The 22,618-nt window shown below is 40.8% G+C and overlaps 2 protein-coding genes across 2 annotated transcripts; both read right to left on the reverse strand.

The window, feature by feature from the left end:
* Positions 1-668: 668 nt before the first annotated feature.
* On the reverse strand, positions 669-6,794 carry orc3 (origin recognition complex, subunit 3). The gene is made up of 20 exons (XM_026152397.1): positions 6,652-6,794; positions 6,491-6,545; positions 6,301-6,398; positions 5,779-5,917; positions 5,522-5,626; positions 5,269-5,432; positions 5,034-5,173; positions 4,746-4,905; positions 4,174-4,287; positions 3,931-4,064; positions 3,679-3,742; positions 3,468-3,584; positions 3,252-3,331; positions 2,770-2,903; positions 2,175-2,266; positions 1,969-2,066; positions 1,743-1,884; positions 1,492-1,608; positions 1,171-1,250; positions 669-867 (listed from the first exon to the last, which is right to left on the reverse strand). The coding sequence occupies exons 1-20, from the start codon at positions 6,673-6,675 to the stop codon at positions 762-764; spliced, it is 2,163 nt and encodes a 720-aa protein (XP_026008182.1). The 5' UTR covers positions 6,676-6,794; the 3' UTR covers positions 669-761.
* A 1,135-nt stretch (positions 6,795-7,929) lies between these two features.
* znf292a (zinc finger protein 292a) lies at positions 7,930-21,661 on the reverse strand. Its single transcript, XM_026152354.1, has 8 exons — positions 21,473-21,661; positions 19,587-19,741; positions 16,332-16,410; positions 15,871-16,006; positions 15,508-15,710; positions 15,055-15,191; positions 14,620-14,761; positions 7,930-14,514 (listed from the first exon to the last, which is right to left on the reverse strand). The coding sequence occupies exons 1-8, from the start codon at positions 21,620-21,622 to the stop codon at positions 8,362-8,364; spliced, it is 7,155 nt and encodes a 2,384-aa protein (XP_026008139.1). The 5' UTR covers positions 21,623-21,661; the 3' UTR covers positions 7,930-8,361.
* Positions 21,662-22,618: the final 957 nt, after the last annotated feature.

Here is a 22,618-nt window from a genome sequence, read left to right on the forward strand (position 1 = left end):
AAACTGTAAGTGAAAGATGGAATATGGAAGTGCCTTAAACCTGCAATCTTTCTCACGTCCAGTAAGGGGTGACTGCTTTGATTACAGTAGTAAGTTGGATTATATAGAACTGCATAGGAATAGCATCCCTCAGCTCACTCTATCTGTAAAACTATAATGCTGCTTTCAAGACTTTATTTAGTACATCATTTTCATTTGAATGAAAATGGTCCAGATCAGAGTTAAACATGAAGATAAAGGATGATTTTCAGGGCTAGCCTGCCTTCTCCACCGTGAGTTTTTTTTTTTTACCGCTGCTCGTTAGCAGGTGTTTGCAGACAAACAAAACCTCCACAGGCAACCGTAACTGTTTGAAAAGAAAAAAAAAAATCACTTGGAGGTTTTTGGTACAACTTTACAAGACATTTCTCTCAGCGAGAGTCAGCAGCCTCCATGAACCACTGCCAACTAAATGGACAATGCATATTTTTCCCTAGCAACAAGCTGTTGTATCATGCCTGACATCATGGTCAAATTTCAAGTAATGTGTGAGAAACCTCAGTATATTATAATGTCTTAATTAGTTTGAGTTGTGCTTCAGTGTAACAGCATATTGGCCCAGGTGTACCAGTCATTGCAGAAAAGACCTACAGCACCTGACATCGGTCTATTATTTAAAGAAGCAGGTGTAATTTGCACGTCTTTTATTAGAGTGAAAAATACAAATCTGAAATTAATTTCTACAGATGTTAAAAAAAAAATGTTTCTCATCACAATTGTGGTTAGCAGCCTCCCCAGGTGAGTCGAGCCACATGGTCGGTCTTCTGCTTGGTAGACTTGATGAAGCCCAGAAATTCGAGCTCTGATACAGCGCGGATGAAACGAGCGCTAAAGGACGAGTTAAGGAACAAAAAGTCTTTACTCAAGTTAAAAGTAAATGGCATATTTCAGCAGTCGTGTTTGTGTTCTTCAGCTCTTAACTTTCATTATAACTCCCCAAGTATTTGGGTTGCTTACAAAACTAGAATTACCTCAACTGTCTTATCCAATCATGACACTCAAACAAAGACATAACTGAGGAGTAGCTGCTTTACTGTTGTCTCATTACTCATTTTCACTCACTGAGCAAAACACAAACAGCAGCAGCACAAAATGATCTGTGAGAAATACTTTTTTTTCCTGGAAGGATACTGTTTGACTTCATCCACTTTCCCAAAATGTTCAGAATCCGGATCGTTACCCTCAGCAGCCAAAACCACGGTGGAGTACGCCTGAAAATAAATGTTTTCATTCATGTCACCGTCCGAGTCATTCTGGGCCAATAATTAATCCTCAGACTGATAATGTGACACGTGGGCCCCTCGGGATCAATAAAGCCTCTCTTACACTGAGAAAAACAAAAGCTTCCAGCTAAAGAAAGTTTATGAAGCAAAGTGGGAAGCTGTGGAAGTTTAACCTTGGTCCATTACAGGTAATGAGTTCACTATTAAATGTCTTAGTTTATAAACTCACTTCCAGCCAGTCGTAGAGGTTGATCAGCCTTCCGCACTCCAAGTGGAGCTTGTAAGCGATACAGATGTCGGGAGCAGCGTTGGACACCGTCCCATCCTCGCTCTTCAGGCTGTCGTTCTAAAAGAAAGTCGAAGTTGTCACGTGTTTTTAGAACGTCGCTGCACATTAGTGGTTGTACACCAAAAGAAGAACTTTCTTCACTTTCACTTCCTCCTGCTTATAAGGGAGGTAACAAGCTGAAGCAGGTGTACCTGAAGATAGTGGTAAGGATTGCTGAGCGCAGCCTGAATGGAGGTACGAGGTGTGGCATTGAGGTGGCGTCTCACTGTGGCAGATGAACTGTAGTAGCAGACCTCATAAAGAGGCTGTGACTCTGGGGGGGACAGATGGCTCCTGGGTGGAATAAAATCATTAGCTGCAGAGTGTTTGCAGTGATGCGAGTTGTATTTGGGGGAACCAGAGTCTCATTTGTCTTACTTTACTAAATTGTCGATAAACTTGAGCGCTTCGTTCCTGAGGTTTTCAAATGGACTCAGTCGCTTGGCTCTCCGAGACTCGTTCATCTCCAGCAGCGTCTGTGAAAACGATAGAGTTTAAGCAACAGCAAAACAGCAGTTTTAAAGAGGCGGAGAACCCCTCTGGAGAAACAAAAGACAAAAACTACAATTTAAGTGGTCAGTTACCTTCTGCAGCTGGAACAGATCTGTTTTCTTCCGAAGATTTTTTATTGGAGAGGCGATAGAGGCTTCCACAGTTGTAGTCATTTCAGTAGCAGCTGAAATACAAGATAAAAACTTGTACATTTGGAAAGAAGGGACTGGACTCATTTTCTTGCTCCTTTTATGGGGTCACCACAGTGGATCATGAGCCTAGCATCCTCCTCTGTCACACCAGCCCTCTGCTTGTCCGCCTTCACTGCATTCACGAACCTCCTTTTCTCAATACTTTTCCATCAACACTCAATTCCATCTGTAGTGCTCTTTCTTGGCATCCAGCCACACTGCTGCTCTGCTGATCATCACCTCTAACCCTAGCCTAGTTTCAAAAACTCTTTCCTCTAGCTTCACGGAATGACTCATCAAGTTTATCCCTCTGCTCATCACCCTTGTTACTGAAAGTTTCTACCAGTACATTTCTCCTCCATTCCTGAGGCTTCCTCTCAATCGCCGAGATTATGTTAAACAGTCTGGTTTAAAACTCCACCGCCTTCTCTGTTATACCATCTGCTAGCGATCTCTTCTTGAATCGAGATCACACAAAATCATATCTTCAACTTACTGTCCAGCTGCTTGAATCTGGCAAGTAGTTCCTCCAGCTGGACGAGAGCATTCTTCATCTTCTTTGACTTGCTGAGCTGCAGTATCTCTACACACTTCTGTAGCAAAGAAACCAACTCGCCTTTTGCCAGCATCCTAAAAGGAAAACACGTTAGCACCTCAAGTGGTTATTTTAGGGTCAAAGAGAAAAAAAACAAAACAAAAAAAAAGACATCCAACAAAGGCACAGCATTCGTTTGTTGTCTATGAATAGTAATTTGGCCACCAGGAGGCACAATAACCTTCTGATCAACCATGAATATGCTGCCATCTGGTGGTGAAATATTCCAATCTCATCTGCTCAAGTAGTTTTTTTAATTATTTACTGTCGATTAGTACAAATAATCCATCTTAAAATACTAGGTGTGCCTAAAATTTAAGTCAGTTTTTAGCAGACTGTTCATGTTACCAACTTTTTACTATGTGCCAGCAAATCACGCTTACTTTACAAGCTTCATGGCTGACTGGTAGTCCTCATTCTCCCATACACTGTTCGCCAGACATATTAAATGGAGCTCCCTGATCTGTAATGCAAATTAATCCACTGTTATGTCATGGCAGATTAAACAGCAGTACTTTGGTAATAAAGAAGATATAGCTTAGACCTACAGGAGGTCAGAAATAGTGGGATGCTTAGGCATTAAAACTGTGAACTCTTGCCTGTTTTCCGAGAGGATATCGAGGTAACGATGAGGTCAGAGTGTGGAGACACCTCAGGATGGGATAATAGTTCTTGTGGTATTTGTGGAGATCCTTTATCAGTTGTTGACACAACTCCTAAAAACCGACCAAGCAGGTCTTGTTCAAAAACCTCAGACATTACAGGATCTGAAAACGTGCGCGTTCAGCATTTCAGATGATGAGAATGTACCTTTAAGTGAGAGTCATCGGTCATCAGATTGACCTGTTCCTGTGCTTCCTGCTTCTCTACATATCTAGCGAAACACACACATTAAAACAATTCAAAGTCTTGCTTTCACATTTGAAAAAAGGTAAACACAAATACACAAATTAATAACATGCCAAGTCACCTACCATCACTTTTTGCAGCTAAATAAGTGCTGCATTTGCATTTTTGACTCACACGGGTGGGATGATTGGAGAAAGAAACAAGTTTGAGTACCTTTTGAACGACGGCAGCTGTCTTATCCTGTCCAAGTTGGGTTTGCTGAGCTGTGTGACGTTGAACAGAGCCTTCTTTTTCTTGCAACACAGAACACTGAGAGGCTGAGAGTGAAAGTGCTCGAGCAGAGCCAGCTGCACAAAGACCAAACAGAAACTTTAAACTCACATATTTCTGTATTTGAATTACACAGAAAAGAGGAGGATGACAGACTTGAGGAGACTGTTAGAGGATGCTCCATACCTGCAGTCCCTTAATGAAGTTTCTCACTGAGAAATCATGGTAGAGGAAGACGCCGATGAGGACCTGCATCACTTTCCCGTTGAGTTTAAAAGCAATGTGTGATGTCAGGATCAACTGAAATAATAAAAGAAAGAACATTTAACTACTTTTATTTAATTTCTTTACATCCTCCAGGCCACTGATCATCTGCAGTTAGGGTTAGTGTGACAGCTATGGCTCGCTCAAAAACAAATGCATCCTTTTTGAGGCACTGAAATGGAAAACAGAAACTAATGTTATAAATGTAGGACAATTTATAATAAATGTACCATCTAATTCCTGGAAAACATGCCTCTAACCAGAGCCTGCTCGTCTGCAACCTGGTGGTGTCAGGAGGTTTAAAATGTAACTTACACTCAGGAAATCGCTTTCAAAAAGAAGATGTTAGATATGTTTAAGCATGCAACAGTCTTCAGATTGGAAAGCTAAATGTACACATGGACTCATAGATATCAGGAAGGTTTTCCCATCTGGAGGCTTGCACAGATCAGTGTTTTTATGTTTTTTTTATTCTTTGGTCAGGTTGAACTTACCTTGTCAATGACTGTAGCCAGGTGTTGCGTGCATGACAGCGACTGGAAGAGCTCGATACAGAGCAGGGAGGACACAGAGTGGGGAAGCATGTGCTGGATGGTACTGGGTGATGTAGCGATCCCAAAGATGAATGTCAGTGGAAGGCGGTCAATGTACTGACTGTGGAGCAGAGTTTGTTTAGCAGAGACTTGCCCAGCTTGCAAATCCAAAATGCATTAGCAATTATTTGTGTATTATGTGCAGCCGTAAAAATAAGAAAGCGATTCAACTCAAGAGTCTTCATTTACCTGCAGATGAGGATGAAGTCCTGAAGGACTCTTGGGTTAAAAGCCTCTAAATCTTTGAAAATGATTACAACAGGAGGCTGCTGCTGCTCATCTCTGACTTGGGAGCTACGTTTTTTCCCTGGAGTACCAGTGGCAGATTTCTGAAAAACACAAAAACAAAATAAAAACATATATGATACATATCACTTACAATCCAAGTCTCTGTATGCACGCCAACAGTGGTTTGTGCACCCACCTTTGTTCTTGCAGCGTACCAATCACAAAGTATCCCGAGAGAGCAGTGCACGCTCCTGTGGACCCGAGGGCTCGTCTCCACATTCTCCTCCTCATCTTCATCATCCACAACCACAACTGTATCCATCAACCGCTCGAGCACCTTCTTCATCAAATGCTTCAGTGCTGAAATCATAAACGAAACACATACCATTTAAAGCAAAGCCTATGAGGGGAACACAAAAGGATTTCTGACTGATGTCTTAACCCCTTACCTCCACACTCTTTGGCCTGCACAGAGGCCACGTGAGGGCTGACAGACTGCTTTAGCATGTCAGACAGACTCTGAAAGGTCATGTCGTGATCTGGGATGTTCACACCTAGAGTGGACATCAAAGGAAGTTGAGATTAGGTAGAGATGACAGTATGTAATGTAAATTGATTATTTCTACTAGATTATACATAGCTGTGAGAGCCACATATGTTTTTTTTAACTCAAACATCAGATATTACTGCCTTATAACCTACATACCGAGCATTAGAGCTGCTGTGGGGATTTCACTGGCCCTCATCTGTGATGCCCAGTCGCTGTTTTGACGTGTGGAGGAGCATTTCCTCGTAAAGTCCAGCAAACTGTCCAAGATTTTCCTGTTGAGTTCATCTTGTAAAACCTAAGAAGCAAAAAGTACATATGTATGTAAAATGTATTTGTATTATTGTATTGTATTATGTAGAAGAAAAAAAAAGGGGTCTGCTCAGTAAAAATCAAACTAACATGGCTAAATTAACGACTTAAAAAAAAAAATCACATTAATACAGTACTCCTGAAGCATCTCCTGTTTTTGTCACTATATATTCAAATTTAAAACACAATAAAAGCATGCTTGCATATACAACAATAAAGCCATGTATGGTATATTTTTAATGTATGCATGTATATGCTTGCATACATTACAAATTAGAGGCAATTAACTGTTTTCTCAGTTCAATCAACTATGAGCACATATTTTCTACAGTCTACTGTCTGGTCTTCCTGCTGAACATCTGTCCTCACCTCTGTGTCTGTTTTGATTTTGTCCCACAGTTCCTGACATAACCTGAATCGTGTTTCACTGCTCTCAGCATCCTCGCAGCCCTGAACGAAGTAACTCTCTGTGGCGAAAAATGACATCAGCAACTTAATACCACTAAATCCACCGACAGCTCGGGAAGACAAATGTTGTATAAACACTCGCGTATCTCACCCAGACTGAGCGTCTTCTTCTTTTTCTTAGCGCTGGGCTTGAAAACAAAGCAGCCCTAAAAACGTTGACAAATAGTCTCATTTCACATTGTATGACGACTGCCAGTAAATTAATAAGTTTTAATCAAATATGCATGAAGCGCAACATATATAAGACTTTACCTTTGACACGGATGAAGTAGCCATCTTTCGCTACACGGGTCCGCAGTGAACAGCCCGGCCTGTACCCTGAGCTGGAGGTTCTATGTGCATTTAAAATGACGGATGCCTGTAGCCTTGCTGGGTATCTACTTCCCGCCAAAGTGACGTATACGGAAAAGGTTGTGTTCAGCTGATAAACAGCTTCAAGCGTGAGTGCGTTCATACTTTTGTCAAGTTGTTTTAAGTTATCCAACCACAACCCATTTTTCTAAACTAACATAAAATACACCTGATAAATAATTTAAAAGAAGGAACGAAAGTTTTTTTTCCCGTTAGATCACTGCTGTGAACGCTTTCTAACATTGCTGATCTTGAACGTTCCCCAACAGCATCTCCGGTGTCCCGTTAGTCCTTCAGGTCCATTTTGCGTTACAGCTGGCAACTCTTAAAATAATGACGCAATAACCATCATAAAGCTCTATAAAAGCCATTAAAGTCTCAAATCAGTGCATATATACACCTACTTCTTCATATATATATATATATATATATATATATATATATATATATATATATATATATATAGTTTTTCTTTAGCCGAGTTAATTCCCATTGTGTATTGTGTGGAGGAAATATGTTGCAATAAATTAAAGTTTTACATAACCTTAAGATAAAATATGTAAAAGCAAGCCAAGAATGTATGCACAAAAAAAAGTGAACAGTATGTTTAATTGTAGAAATAAGCTCAATATATATTTTTGTTGATGTTAAAAGTACTTTTCCATGAACTATGGAGGCTTATTTCTGCAATTAAAAAAGGAGAAAAAAAGCAGGCTAAGTTAATTTTCATCGTATCGTTTCAAAATTTGGAGTTTCTGAGCAAGTTGGAATTTTGAAGTCAGAATGGGGGAAACACTGAGAGAAAGAAACAAGCTTCCATAATATGTTTAATATGTAAATGTGTTTTAATGCACTGATTTATTTATACTATTGGTATTTTTCATGTCAGTATGCCCAATTTAAGGTGTTTTAAACTGACATTAGATTGCTGGCATTCCCTTCATGGAAAAAGTTTTAAAAACTGTACATTTTCCAGGCTCCTTTGGGAAGCTTTCCGTCCACAAATATGAAGTTTCCACATCTATTCAGTTGCTAACAACAACCTTGTCCCACCATATTCCAAGTTTCCATAGCTCATTTAAAACCAAATCATGTGCATCATTTCACAGCTGGGATTGCGCGTAAACGAAGCTACTGTAAACTATATAAGTTAGAACAATAGAAAGTGTGCAGTCAGTATGTTATAAAAAGAACCAGTAACATTTTATTGAACACTTTGTGGAAGACATGTAAATATTACAGATAGGTCTACTAGTGTTGTAAAAGGATGAAATAAATACAAACAGAACTTGAAATCCCATAGGGATATATAAAAACAGTTTTCTTTAAAAGTCTCCATTTAGCAAAAGAAAAAAAAAACATCTTCAGTACTAAGCATAAATACAAACATGTTTCTAAAATCTATGCCCTATAGATTACCTGGTTATTATAACTAACATACATACTTAAAATCATCCGAGACGTTATTTCATTAGGTACAAAATAGGCCTTTTTTTCATTAAGTGTGACCATGACTGTTAACAGTTGGAAATTTGATGCATTAACAAACCATTCTGCAGCATAACTTCTCAAATCCTGAGTAAGACTGAGCTGAAAACAAAAAATATCGGGTTATGATCCGCTATAAATCCATTTTTTTATTATGACTATGGGCCGCATGTCTTGTAGCTGCTTTAGCAAAAGATCAGCGCCATCTGATAATGTTTTATCCATGACTATCTTAACATTACTCACTGATTGGAGATTGAGGGGGTTTCTGAAGTCTACAAGACTCTCACAACCTTTCAATTCATCAGCTGCTTTACTTTTGGTTGCAGATTTCTGTTTGTTAGTGTGTTGTCTTTTGGAAGGCAGTTCAGCACTAGATTTATCATTTAATTTGCGTTTGGAAGAGTTGGTCGACTCTGAGGTTTCCAAGAACTTAAGAAAGGAGTCCTCAAGTCCTAACGGCTTGAAAGACGCTGACATAACCCCATCATCACGTTGTTCTTGGGCTGCAGGGGTACCAGGATTTGAGTTCTCTCTTGAACTGTTAACAGTTGTGCGGTTCCTAAGGGTTTGTATCCTCTCCGGACAAGCTGGTGTGGGATGTGCAGGTTTTCTGGGACGGCCTCTTTTAATTCCTCCTTCTGTCCCAGTGGAAGCTTGAGATTCTGCACTATCGTCGTTGGACAGCTTGCTGTCCTCTTGGACTATTTTTTCTACCGATTCATCTATTTTCTGGTCACTGGGCTTTTCAACTTCTTCTGGCTCCATGTCCTCAGAAGATGAAGCTGACGTGCCCTCTGCTTTGTTTGCATCTTTGCATCTGGCGCGTGAGTATTTTTTGCAGAAAATGAACTGGCTCCTCTGATCTTCAATGTATCTCTCTGTGAGGCCATGTGTGGTGTAATGCTTAAATATATTTCTTTCAGCAGACTCCACTGCATCGCAACCTATGATCATGCATGGGTACTGCAGCGAGGACTTCTTGGTGCACATGGCAGATGCTTCTTCATGAGATTTTAGTGTAGGCTTTCCAAAACTAGTCCAGTGTTCAATGGACTTTCCATCTTTCTTTTTAGTGTTTTTCTTTTTCACTCTGAATTTACTTTCTACGTTCTCTTTCCCATTGCTAACCCCTGGGAAGAGCCCTACCGATTTAGTCCTTCTTCCATCACTTATTTTGGGGTCATAAACATAGTCGTGCTTTTTGATGAGGTGACGGAGCAGGTTTGACTTTGTAGTGTACACTCGGTCACATCCATCGTACTCGCACCGGTAAGTTGGATCAACCGAGCCGCTCTCAGAAATGGCAATTTCCTTGTGGTAATTCTTAATGTGCTCAATGTACTTTTCCACAGAGCTGAAGGGGAGAGCACACTCTGGCCGGTCACAGTTAAAAGTTCCTATGCTCATACTGGCCATCATGGCGGTGGCTTTGTCACGGGTGAACTTGTGTAGTAAGAGGTAATGTTGCACCAGCCGTGTGATTCCCATGAACACCCTTGAGCAATTTTTCACTTGACACCTGACTTCATTATCTTTTTCTATGGTCTGATCGCTCTCCTGTCCGGTGTTAACACTAGTCTTTTCAGCTTCAGTTTCACCTTCAGTTTTGTTAGGGGGCAGGGATGCCTGATGCATGGCCTTGTAATGGAGTATCAAATTGTGCTGGATGGTGAATGCTGCAGTGCATCCCTCATGAACACAGCGATAAGGTCTGTACGGACTGTAGGCATTGTCTGCGTCAAACATTTTGAGGCTTAACCTCTTCTGAAGTTTCTCCTTTTTCTCCTCCTTTGTTGGTGTGCTTTTGGAGCTGCTGGGTTTTTCTGGAGACGATGAAGGAGATGAAGGCGGAGACTTTAGCTGTTTCACTTTGCTCGGGCTCACGGCTAATTTTCCTTGTGGCATTTTTGCTTTGCCAACGGGACTGAGCTTCTCTTTCAAACTGGATTTCAGTGTCATTTCTGGACTGTTGTTAATAACAGCCACTTTAGGTTCCTCTGGAGCTTTTTCAGGAGCAGGTTGTGCCACTTCCTCAAATGGCCTGTCAGTCAAGTAGTTTTGAGGTGATGGTAGTCGTGTAACAGTCAATACCTCAGAGGTCACGCTTTGCTTTGACACGTCTTCTGGAGTGACCTGAGGAACGTCTAGATTGTTGTCAGCGTCTTGTTGAGGTGCAATTGCAACATCAAGTGGTTCCTGTTTTATAGCAGGAGTTACAGGTGCAGACTTTGCTATCTGGCCGCTACTGAAATCGGTGTTTGGACGTTTAATAACTGCATCAGCTTTGTTAAGTTTAAATGCACGTCTATTTCTAGCACTAATTCTAAGCTTCTGCATTTCTGCCTTTGACAAGCGATGGACTTTTTCATAGTGAATTCTCAACCCTGTCGTTCTTGTAAATGTTTTTGGACAGATCTGACAAGGATATGGTGACAGTTTGGATGGCGTTCTTTTTAGTTCATCTATCATCTCATTAGTATAATCGTGCATTTTACTCAAGTGTTTGAATAATGCTTCCTTTGTCATGAACGAGTACTCACAATCCTCCTGGTCACATTTGAAAGGTTTAGGTATCTTTTCAGTGGGCTTGTCGTCACTTTTACTCAGTGTTTTGTTCTTTTCAATAACAGGGGCTGGATCACAATGACTAACACTTTGCTCTGTGGACATTGCACTCCGCATCTTCTGTTGAGCAGCCTCGATCAAATCCAACCTTTGAAAGGCATGTGACATTTCCATCAGGTGATCCTCCTGATAAGGTACATCAAGAGCTGGATTAGCCAAATCTACTGCCTTCTCTTGCTGGATTTCAGTGGAAACTGAGAAGGAGTTTGGATAGTCCATGATATTTGTATTCTGGGGCTCCTGTTTCAACACCACGGACGAGGTCAAAGTGGTCAAGCTACAAGATTCCTGTGAGAAGTCACCATTTGGCATGTTATATATTGCTCCATTAGTGTCAGGGACATGAGGATCATTGAGGAAATCAAGAAATGATGTTGGGAGATCAGCTGTCAGGTCGATTTCATCTAAAGGTCTGCACTGTGAGCGTTTAGACAGGTGACCACCAAGAGATTTGGTGCTTGTAAACTCTCTAAAACATCTCCTGCAGATGACCTTGCCATCCTTGATGATTGCGGGCCATTTGGTACGCTTGCTCAGCCTGCTGCGTTTTCCTTTCTGCACATCTGGGTCACTTGCCTTTTCATCTGAGGGGTTTGTCTCACAGTCGGCATTGGCACAGTCCTCATCGTAAGGGAAATCAGTGTGAATCACGTTGTGTGGGCTGAGCATGCCATCCACAGAGTTGTCTATCTGATCATAACCGTGAGGTGCCATACTCTCCGGTTCAGTTATTTCACTTGTAGATTTTATTGGCGCTGGAGCCTCTGGGGTTAAACATTTCATTGGAATATCAACTGATGAGCATTGAGTGAGACAAGAGTTTTCACTCTGAGCATATGGTGTGTGGTAGCTTCCGTCAGGGAGGCTGTCAATAGTTGAGATACTGTTTCCATTATCCAGCTGTCCTGTCATACTTGCACTGCTTTTTCTCACATCTACATTGTCTCCTGCACCCTCAGGATGCATGAGTCCATACTGATGTCCTCCGTTATGCATTTGGCCTCCATTGTCAAGCATCAGAGAACTGGACACATACTGAGACATTAAACTTGAATCTGAAGGAGCGTTTGACATAGTGGGAGCGTGCATAGCTGCTACTGAGTGATCTCTATCAGATGGGAGAGACGATGTGGCTTGATAGGGGTCTGCCTGCCAGTGAGGATAGTTGCGGGGTGGGTACTCGTTCATGTTAAAGGCATCTGGATAGCAGTTATTCATAGGAGGTGAAGACCAAGACTGAGACATGTCTGACTGCATCATTCCGCTGGAATTGTTTGGGCTTCCCCAGGATGAGTACACCGTGGGGTTTATCATTGGAGTGATAGGCACAGGCTCCATCGATCCAGGGTAACACTGGGCGGGAGAGCTTGAGCATCCCATTAGGTAATCCATCTGCTGCATCCCAGGTTTGTTGCATAGTATTCCTGGCTGGTTTGGAGGCTTGGCACCTGGGTTCTGAGGTTGACTTTGTGACGCTGGTCCACTGGGTGTCTTTTTTGCAGTAATTTTGGCCACTTTGTTATATTTTTTCGCCAATTTCCAATCTTCGAATATCTCAGGGTGTTGCTTCTTCACATGCCTAGACAAACTTTTGTTTGTACTGTATGCCCTTGTGCAATCATTAAATGGGCAGCAATGCAGGTTCTCTTCACTTCCAGCAGTAGCTGCAGGTGTGCTAGTAGGATATCCTTGAAGCGAAGAAGGAATTTCTGTCTTGATTTGAGCAGGAGAAATTATTTGTGGAGTTGCTTTCTGAAACTCATTGCCTGGTACATTATTAGTCCCAGTGACAGTTACTTCCTGTTGACCTGGCAAAGGATCTGTATTACTTGGGACAGGATACACTGGAGGAACAGTACCTTGCACAGCCACATTTTGGTGGGCATGTGGAGCTTGTGGTGGTTGAGTGGCATCAACTGGTGCTGGAGTGGGATTGGTCAGTGGAGTGTAGCATTTCTCTGGTTCTTTTATCTCAGGATGTCCAATTGAATTCAGCATATTTTCGACTGAGTGTTTCACTTTCAGGGGACCGGGGGCTGGCGATGTGCATGGTGATGCACTGGCATCTGATGCTTCCTTCATATGTATATCTGTATTAATCCCTTCAAAGCATACAGCAGCAGAACATGTGTCTTGTTGGGTTGGGGTGCTCTCTTGTGGTGGTGGTGGCTGCACTTTTGCATCGGATGGGGGGAGCTGATTTGCGATGTTAAAACTGTTCGCTGCATCATTGTTGTGATTCTCTTGGTGGGACAAGAACTGAGACTGTGAGTAGAAGATTTTTCCACAGTTGTCCGTTTGGCAGGTGTAGGTAAGGTAATGCTGAGCCTCATGATCATACAGCAGGTAGGCCTCGCTGAAAACTTCGCCACAGTTAGGAAACATGCACTGGGCCTTAAATTCTGGGTGTATTTTTCTATGCATGAGGAGCTCCGAATTCGAATTAAAGCTGGCCTTGCAATTCAGCTGTATGCATATATATGGTCGGGTGCCACAGTGCATCTGCAGGTGATCATTGAGGTGTCTGACATTAACAAACTGCCTCCTGCAGTACTGGCAAACCACTTTCTGCTTTTGTATTTCTAAAAACCTCATGGCCTCTTCGTCGTTCTTGTGAGATCTGACATGAGCCATGAGGTTACGGAAAAACTTGAAAGCTTTAGTGCAGTTTTTCACAGGGCAGAAACAGTCTTGGCTTATCTGTGTGTCAGATGTAGTTTGTTCTATCTTAACAGGGGGTCCCAGCTGTTGTCCAATTTGAGATTCAATTTTAACAGGACTAGTGTTTGTCTTGGCAGCAACTTTTGAAATTTTTGATGGACTTTTAGGGGACTGAGGTGGTTTGGTTACTTTTCTTGCAGCTTTCATTGCAGCTAATCTCTCTTTGCAAGACTGCTTTACATGTGTTGCTACGTGTGGTTCTAAAATCTCCCTAGTTTCAAAACTGTCAGCGCATATTGGACAAAGATACATTCCGTCTTTGAAATGCTTCTGAGCGTGACGAACAATTCTGTGACCTAAGAACTCCTTGTCACACAAAACACAATACTGCATGTAAGCTCGCCAATTTCTGAATCGGGCAGACACAAAACCCTGCTCCCGCAGTTTTTTAGCCTCTCTATTTTTTTCTCTTTCATCTGTGATTTCATTGAGTTCATTTGTAGTGGTTAGCAGGAAATCCTCCAGGTCTTTGTATTCAGGGAGTTTGCCAAGTGCACTTTCCACCTCTTGTTCATCTGTGTCATTGAGTGTGTCAATAGAAGAGACAATAGCTGCCTCCTCGCCCATCAGTGCCAAGCAGTTGCGTTTCAATGTTTTCCAGTCCCAGAACTCCGGATCAAAAGGCCACTGTGTCTTCAAGGCCAGCAGTAACTCGCAGCGTAAAGAATTGGGCACTGGTAGACTCCCGTCCTCCTCAGGTTTTTGGTCAGGTTCATTGTACAGTGATTCCACAGCATAATATGAGTCAACCGTAGGCTGGAGTAGGAACTCTGTGAGCTGGCATGCACGCTTAACTTCTAGATCAGTTGGCAAGAGGCAGGAAATAGTCTTGCAGATGGTAGACTTGCTATCTTTATGGTCACTGGAGGTCATTTTCAGAGCTTGAATGCACATTTCTACGCACACTGGAAGCCCCACCTCCCCAACCTATGAAAATAGAAAAACATAAAGGCCAACGATTTTATTTTAAAGCCTTATATGTCTATGTCTGTTCTTGCATTAACGGTAAACGCATAAGACTATTTTCCTTACCTCGTTTTGGATTACTTTGATGAGAAACAGAATGTGACAGACACTTCTGCAGAGAAGAGCCATCTCTTTGCTGCGGCTCAGAAAGGAATCAGCAGACGACTCTAATCGCATGAGCAGTTTACTCCAGAACAAAGTCAGTTCCCTGAAAAAGTTCACAAACGGAACTGTTCAAGGTTTTGAACTGAAAGAGTGCGTAAACTTTTACACAAATTAGGCTGTGTCTGCACTGATGGAACCAATATGTTGAATTTATACTTTGTAGCATCCTTCATTTATTCACATTTGGCCAATCTATAAGCTGCATCTATAATAATGATTAACGATAAAAAGAATTGCACTTACAATATAAAGCATGCATGTTTAGCCTACTGCTGTTCCATGACTGTGCAACTCTTTTGTTCTTTGCAAATGTCTGAAACATATAGCAACTCTTACCAGGCACAGTAAACATCTCCTTGGAGAAGCTGTCTTTTGAGAAAGGAAGTACACATGCAGAGAGCGCCTTTCTCATCTCCCTCAGACTCCAGGTTGCAGATCATTTCAAGGGCATCCTTACAGTCTATTGATGCAATCTATTAGAGAAAACAGATCAAATAAAAAATCAGTTCAAATGAAATCCAGTTGCAGTATCAGTCAATTTCAGATATCAGGAAACTTCTAAACAAACAAAGGGTCAATTTGATTGATTCAACTTCAGTACAGTTTAAGAAAGGCACAGTCCGTTTGTCCGTTTCAAAAAAGCATCTAACAACAAATGTGGTTTTAATAACAATACCATATTACGAGGGCTCTAAAACATTTAAGTGGCCACAAACCCTGCTGAAATATTATTTTTAATCAAGTAAAATAGTTTATTTTAAAATAATGTTTAAAATAATGTTTTCATACCTCTTCCATTAGCTGTTCCTGACTTTTTGTCATACAAATGCAAAGCAAATAGGTCTGTTTGAAGTTCCCTTTTCCTTCATATCCCGGATACTCTGAGCACATCTTTGCAAGGACAGCTGCTTTATTAATACTGTCCACTTTGATAAGATGTTTTATCCGCATGTTGAGAAGCGTGGGACCTTCGAGCTCAAGAAATTCATGGACTGAGGAGGAGAAAGAAGAAAGTTGAGAAACTGGTCATGAGAGAGAATTCAGTCAGAAAGTTTACTATTATACACAGCGAGAGTTATTTCCTAGAATTACAGCTGTAAAAGTCAGTGCGGTGCGTTGGCAAGCCTAGACATATAAAAAAAGAAGACTAACCTTGCTCAGTTTGAGGAATTTGATTGGACAGGATGCTGCTTAATGTGGTGTTGGCCCAGACGCCGTCCTGCTGTGCCAGTACTGAGAGCAGGCAGAGCTGTGTGCTCCCACTTTCTTGCAAAAGGCCGTGTGCCAACTGTAACAGAAGACGCACAACTATGTAATGATTACATTGCTAAAACTTCAGTCAGTCGTGCTTTGAAATTTCATTTTTCATTTCACTCATGCCTGAAATATTTGCTATGGCGATGTTACAATAGTCAATTATTGAAGTGATATATGTATTCTTTACACATAATAAATCCTCAGTGCAGTATTTTACCACATATCATTTTACATATCCTTTAAGTAAACTAAACCAAATGTTTTCTAATAACTAAGTAACTTCTCATTGCTTATCACTGAAATGATAAGAAAAAATGATAAGAAAAGTATCTACAAGTAGCTCTGCAGATACTGACCTTCATGGAGGACTGGAACTCCTCCCATAAGGCACCAGGGACATGCTGGGGCAATAAGAGCAGCAGCTCTGCACAGCTCCTGTGAATCCAACACAGCAATTTGTTAAAGCCAGATGTAGGTCAAGGATGTGCACACAATCCGTAAAATGGGGATAACCATACAAGAATAGCTTTTTGCAGGGTGTGAGTGTAAAGTCAGTTTGGCATTTTGCAAATATAAAGCTGAGGAACATTTTTAATTTTACTGCGCAACTGCTTGTCCAAAGAAACATATTAATACCATTCATACACTCATGTTGTTCATATTAACAAAATGTTGCAACTAAAGGAACAAAGGAGTTCCTGTGGTAGTTGTATTTAAACCTTGGAGTGCAAAGACGGTGACCAGATGAGAAGTAGCTCTGGAAAGAGCATATAAGATGGGTAGAGAGTGCATTGCTCTGCTTAACATCTAGAATATATATATCTGTGTGTGCACGCGTGGTGTTATTTTTGTTATTTTACTTCCCTACTGCACCATGCATGATACAAAATCAGCGACAGAATGCAAATTAATCTGGCTGATTTCTCCTCTCTCTTAACCTTTTAAAACTGGTCGGAGTAGGCACGCTCCGTTTTGCGTAACTATTTTTAAATCCCTGTAGAACTGGAACCACGTAAGCTAGCACGATAATTTTTTTTGCATATCAAACCGGAGGCGTTGTACTTACATCTTATGCCACCAGCTTGCCCTAGGTCATGGTTTCCTTCCACATATAGCTTTGCAAAAATTGCATAAAAAGCACTTGCAGCATCAAAAACATAATATTCCAGAAACACGCTTTGCCGATCCGATTACCTGTTCAAAACACTTCCTACATTGGAATAGACTCTCAGCATGAACTATCGCATGTCCACCATTACTTGCCCGAAACTGTAAGTGACGTCATTTTCATGGAAAATGTAGGGGTTTTTTTGTTTTTTGTTTTTTTTACCTTCGGGGCTGTATAAGCCTATACTGGTGTTTTTAAAAGTTATGTTTGACTTTATGCTTTTCTGAATAGTTTCTGAGATGCTTAGAACTCAAATTGCACTGCTGGAAATAGGTTTTTTTTGATGCACATGCTGGTTTGTTTTTGCAAATTTGGATTATAATATTTATTTTTGCTGCAGTATATAGAAATTGGTGTATCTCAAAAATAAAACTATGAAGACACTCAAAATAAATTTCCTGTTGTTGGAAACTATTTTCTGGAACTTTTTTGTATTTACAGTTTTGAGGGATAAACCTCTGAAATTTCTCTAACTAGAAATATATGTAAAAAAACCAAACATTTTTGTTGTAGTTTATTGCACTTTTTTGAAATTTATGTAGTTACTATGCACTTAATGCATACATATTATTACAATTTGGGCTATAATGGTTGTATTGATGTATAGCAACTTGAAATGCTCCCAAAAATGGCACTACAACATGTAAACGTGTAAAGATAAGCTCTGGCGGACTTGGTTCTATGGTAGGTCTTAAAGAGTTAAATTGCGGTACAATTTATATAAACTCATTTGACTCACGGGTGTATATATTGAGTTTTAAAACATTTGCTGCAGTTCATTTTTTTGTTTAGCTCCATATCATCAACTCAAACTATTTCTTTCATTATTAGAGACAGTAGTGAATTGAATTTTTGTAATGTCCTTTATGGGCATAATATATGGTCCAATTTTGATATATTTCCATTCTGATACCAGTGTTTGTTTTTATTTGCTAACATTTCAGTTATCTAGATGTTTCCTGCTGTCATACAGTATTATCCCATCTTATTTGAGATGCCACTTGTAAACACTGGTGTCTAGTCACTTTTGGGTTTGTTGGAAGGGTAATTGTGAAATCATTGTTGTTTAGAGAAACCAAAATGTATTATCTCTTATTGTGAGAGTAGTTGGAGATCACTTTAGGGTGAATTATATACTAATTCACCTAAAATAAGGTAGGACCAAGACAGATTCAGTGAATGCATGATAAAACATCAGTATATCCAACCATCCTGTGAATGGAATACTTTTTCTGCACCTTTCCACACAGGTAAAATGCATATCCCACAACTGCCTATTACCAATAATTAGGCACTGATCATTACTTGAGAAACATGACTAATCGGGTCACTGTCAAGTGAGTTAGTGGCCGCCCACTTTGTGGTCAAAAAGCATTTACAATTACAATAAAGGTGGTAATAGGCCTTTATAGTATACTGCTGAATGTCCTGATCCCTGTGCAAATTCATCAGTGCAGTTGAGTTTAGCTGTGAGCAAAATCGAGGTCTAAGTCACGATATGTCCTAACCTCAACCCTTTGCTGCTTGCCTGCAACAGCCATTGCAGGCCTATATCCCAAATAGCTATTGAGATGATGAAAATATAACACTAAATGTGATTCAGAATATCTTTTCTTTTATATTTATTATTTTACGTACTTTAATGGTATCATTACCACATCATAGAATATCTAAAAGGCTTCTGTGCTACTCATAGTAAGATGTGTTCACAACATAGACGACATAGGCATGGTTATTTTGCTGGCTTCAATCTATTTTTATGGTGTGGGACTTATATGCATCAGACTGTCAATAAAATCCTGTAAAGCTGTACTGTTAGGATTAAAAACTGGTGTATAGTTTGAAATCCAAACTTTAGACACAAGTTGAAAGGGAGGCTTTGTCTTGCTGCTTGATCATCGTAAATCGGTAGCGTGATTTCGACACATCGGTACGTCTGTTCACTCCAGAGGCATAATGATGTGTTCTGGATTATTCAAATACATCTTATGACTAAGAACTAATGTACATTCTTGGTGTTGATAACTATTGTCTCTGACTTCATTTTGCGTACACGTTGCATCCTCCTCTGTAAATCATCCCAAATCTGTGGCTCCCTGAGAGATCCCCTCCACTTCCACTCTGCATTACAGCCTCAAGGACTTTGTTTTCATAAGAGCACACCCTGCAAATAGCTAAGTGGCTCCTGTAGACTGTTTATAGAGTATTTGAAAACTTTTCATGTAAGTTTCCTCTGAGATTTGGGTGTGTTTTGTTTATTTTTACTGTCACATATTATTCCTCTTTCCAAATGCCCAAAGGGATTAAATTCTCTCTTAAAACAAACCAGTAGAACTAGAACTACTCATCACCACTTTAATCTTTGGACTTAATGCACTCTTGTGTTTATGTTATTAATATCTATCACACATTTGCACTGACACTGAATTCATTTTCTACTCACAGTGACAACTTTTCAAGTAGGAGTGGCACATTTTCACATTCGGAGGAGAGACAGGAGGCAGCCTTAGCAAAGCAGAGGATGGCCACGGTGTAAACCTCCAGCAAGGGCAGTGGATCTTCATCCGTTTTCCAACGACTGGCATGTTCCACCAAGACCTTAGAAAAGAAAACAAAGACTTCAGTTAAAATAGGGCACTGAATGACAACTTACAAGCTTCTGTGCACAAATAGTCAAAAAGTTGTGCGGAATATTATCTGTTTTAGGCTTCTCGACTTTCAAGATTTTCTGCTTTTCTACATTTTTATGTCAATCTGAAACTCTCGGGGTGATGGATATAATAACCACAGTAACAATTTTTAACTTCCTGCTTTTGTGACTCCTCTTCACTGAAAGACTATCTAATAAAGATGAAAAAGCCAGAGAAATGTGGCTTTACTGGTAAAGAAATATGTTGGGAACCCAGTAAGAACGTTGAGACAAAATTTGCTCATTCCTCTTTACGGGAACCGCTTTCAAGGATGTAAAACTTGCTGCTATCAGTGTAAATTAAGCTACAGATTTCTGATTATCGCTTACATTTAAGAGACAGCTACCTTTAATAAGCCAAAAAGCCATGCCATCAGGACAATCAATATTAAATGTTATGTTTAATACCATGACATACTTATTACACATTTAAGTTAAGGAGTAGTATCCTAAGCCATTAAAAATAATCTAGTGTGTGCAAAAAAAAAGTATTTTTTTTATCCTTTTTTATACAAATTCAGCAAATCTAAAACCTAAATTTAATCCATAAAACTTTATTTCTTTAACACACTGCTCGCATAAAAACGCTTATCATGCTCAGTGAGTGTATTATCCCTGCAGCTACACGCTTTTAAATACATTCCTGCCCCGACTAAAAGTGCATTCAGTCCCAGACTCTCCCTTTTTTTTCCCTCTCACATAACTTTTAAGTTGAATGAATTCTTCAGAGCCGGTTAGAGATGCACTGGGTCAAATTTAAAATCTCACACCAATTTGGTGCCATGAAAATAATCTACGTTGTGTCGCAGGAAAATGGAGAAATCGCATAATGTGCATCTATGTGGTCATGGCTAATTAATGAGACGGATACTGGAGTCGGTGACCACTAGAACACTTTCTCCTTCAAATCACTGCTCAGCCAGCTGCAGGCTAATCGGTTGCTTTTACAATGACATCAGTTGAACATCTCGTGCTGGCATAGATAAAAGCGTTGTAATAAACATATGCGCTGATGTGGTTAGCTGGATTAATTAGTGCAAAAGGCCCGGGCTAGCACACTGGGGGAAAAATCACTGCCCTTTCCGTACAAAAAAAAAAAAAAAAAAACAGCTTCACAAAAAGTAACCTAAATACACACCAAGCTAAAATCCCCACAAGCATGGGTGCAGTCTTGCAGCGCTTACACTGTGTTTTTTTATTACCTTTAACAAGTATAAATAGCGGTGCACATGAATGCAACCGCTCAGGAAAATCTCGCTAACACAGCTATCCGTTTTTGCACAGCATGACCACTGCACAGACAGGGGGACCCTGCATACCAGCTAGCAACATTCATTTGCTATTAGCTATCTGGCCTGGAAAATACGTGTAATTAATGCAGCGCGGGCACGCGATGGCGTGGCTTCTCGCCGCGTGGATGGTCAGACTTTGCAAATAAGTGCATGCCGCATACGAACATCACTGGTAAACCTGGGGGAAAACACTGAGGAGGTTTTTTCCCCATCTTGAAATGCCAGGGAGCTAGCTAGGCTGCTAACCCCTTAGCTACATTGTTATAGCAAACGTAGACGCGCATCCTCGGCCAGGAAACCAGAGGGGCTGCAGGCAGCCCGGGATGAGCAGCAGGATAACGAGCTAACCTGGCAAAACTCCTGGCAGAAATGCAAGGAGGCTTCCAACGGGGGCTGAGAACTTTCTTTCAAAGCTGTGGTCAACGCTTGGAACCGCTCTCGGAGCTCCTCGATAGCTTTCCGTGTATCATATTCCTTCTCTGTCTCCCCCTCCGCCATCTTCACAACAATCACGACCGCGTACGCACAGATGTTACGCTGACAGACTTGCACACGCACGCGCACGCAGGGGGAGGGGAGCGTGTACTGTTATAAGCTCAACATAACCCCGATGTCAACAAAGCATCCACAACCTTACGCATAAAATCACACTGTGCACACGAGCTGTGGGTCACATATATGCTGACGCGGTAACCTCAGAGTGATTGATGTGGGTTACCATCAACACTGCATAGTAGGGTACAAGACATAAAAAGATACCGCAGGCAGGCTGTGACATCGAGGCGTGAACCAGCCATCTCCTAAAATAACACAAATCTGTGTGCAAAATGATTTTAGTCTACTCCCAGTGTCCCCACGCAAACCTTATGTATCTTCCAGGTATGAATCCTGAGAATGTGCCCCTGGGTCTGCTGCAGAAAAAGGCCTGATTCAGTGTCGCATGCTAAGAGTCACTCCAGCAGGCCAGATGTTAGAGGTAAATCAGATTAATACTCGAGGTACATCTGTGCAGCCCGAGGGAAAAAAGGATACCAGGGTATATTTCATAAATCTACAATTCATGTTACACCAAATGAGCATTTGAATTCAAATTGAACTCTTCTACCTGCACCCGTGCTCAGAGCAGCACATCAGAATAAACCTTTCTAACATTAACGAACAGACTCGGTGCTCTAGTTTGTTACCTGGACCAGCAGGAAACATGTTACTCAGTGGTTATCAAGCTGGAGCCAGTTCAGCCAACTAGGAGAGCAAGATGAAGAGAAGCTAAAGTGGATGCGTATGTTTTTTTTTTCTTTTATAATAAATAAAGAAGAATGAGATTTCTGATGCTACTGAGCAGATGATACACACCTTTATTTCTGGGAAATTCAGCATGAATTCTTTTTTTATTGGTGAAAAGGTGTTGGGTGTGGGATGAGGGGCTTTGAATGAGGGGCAAGCCAGAAAAGAAAAATACAAAAACCACTGATGTAACTGTAACATGTTACCCTA

Source organism: Astatotilapia calliptera, chromosome 19 (assembly GCF_900246225.1).
Source record: "Astatotilapia calliptera chromosome 19, fAstCal1.2, whole genome shotgun sequence".
NCBI lineage: Eukaryota > Metazoa > Chordata > Actinopteri > Cichliformes > Cichlidae > Astatotilapia > Astatotilapia calliptera.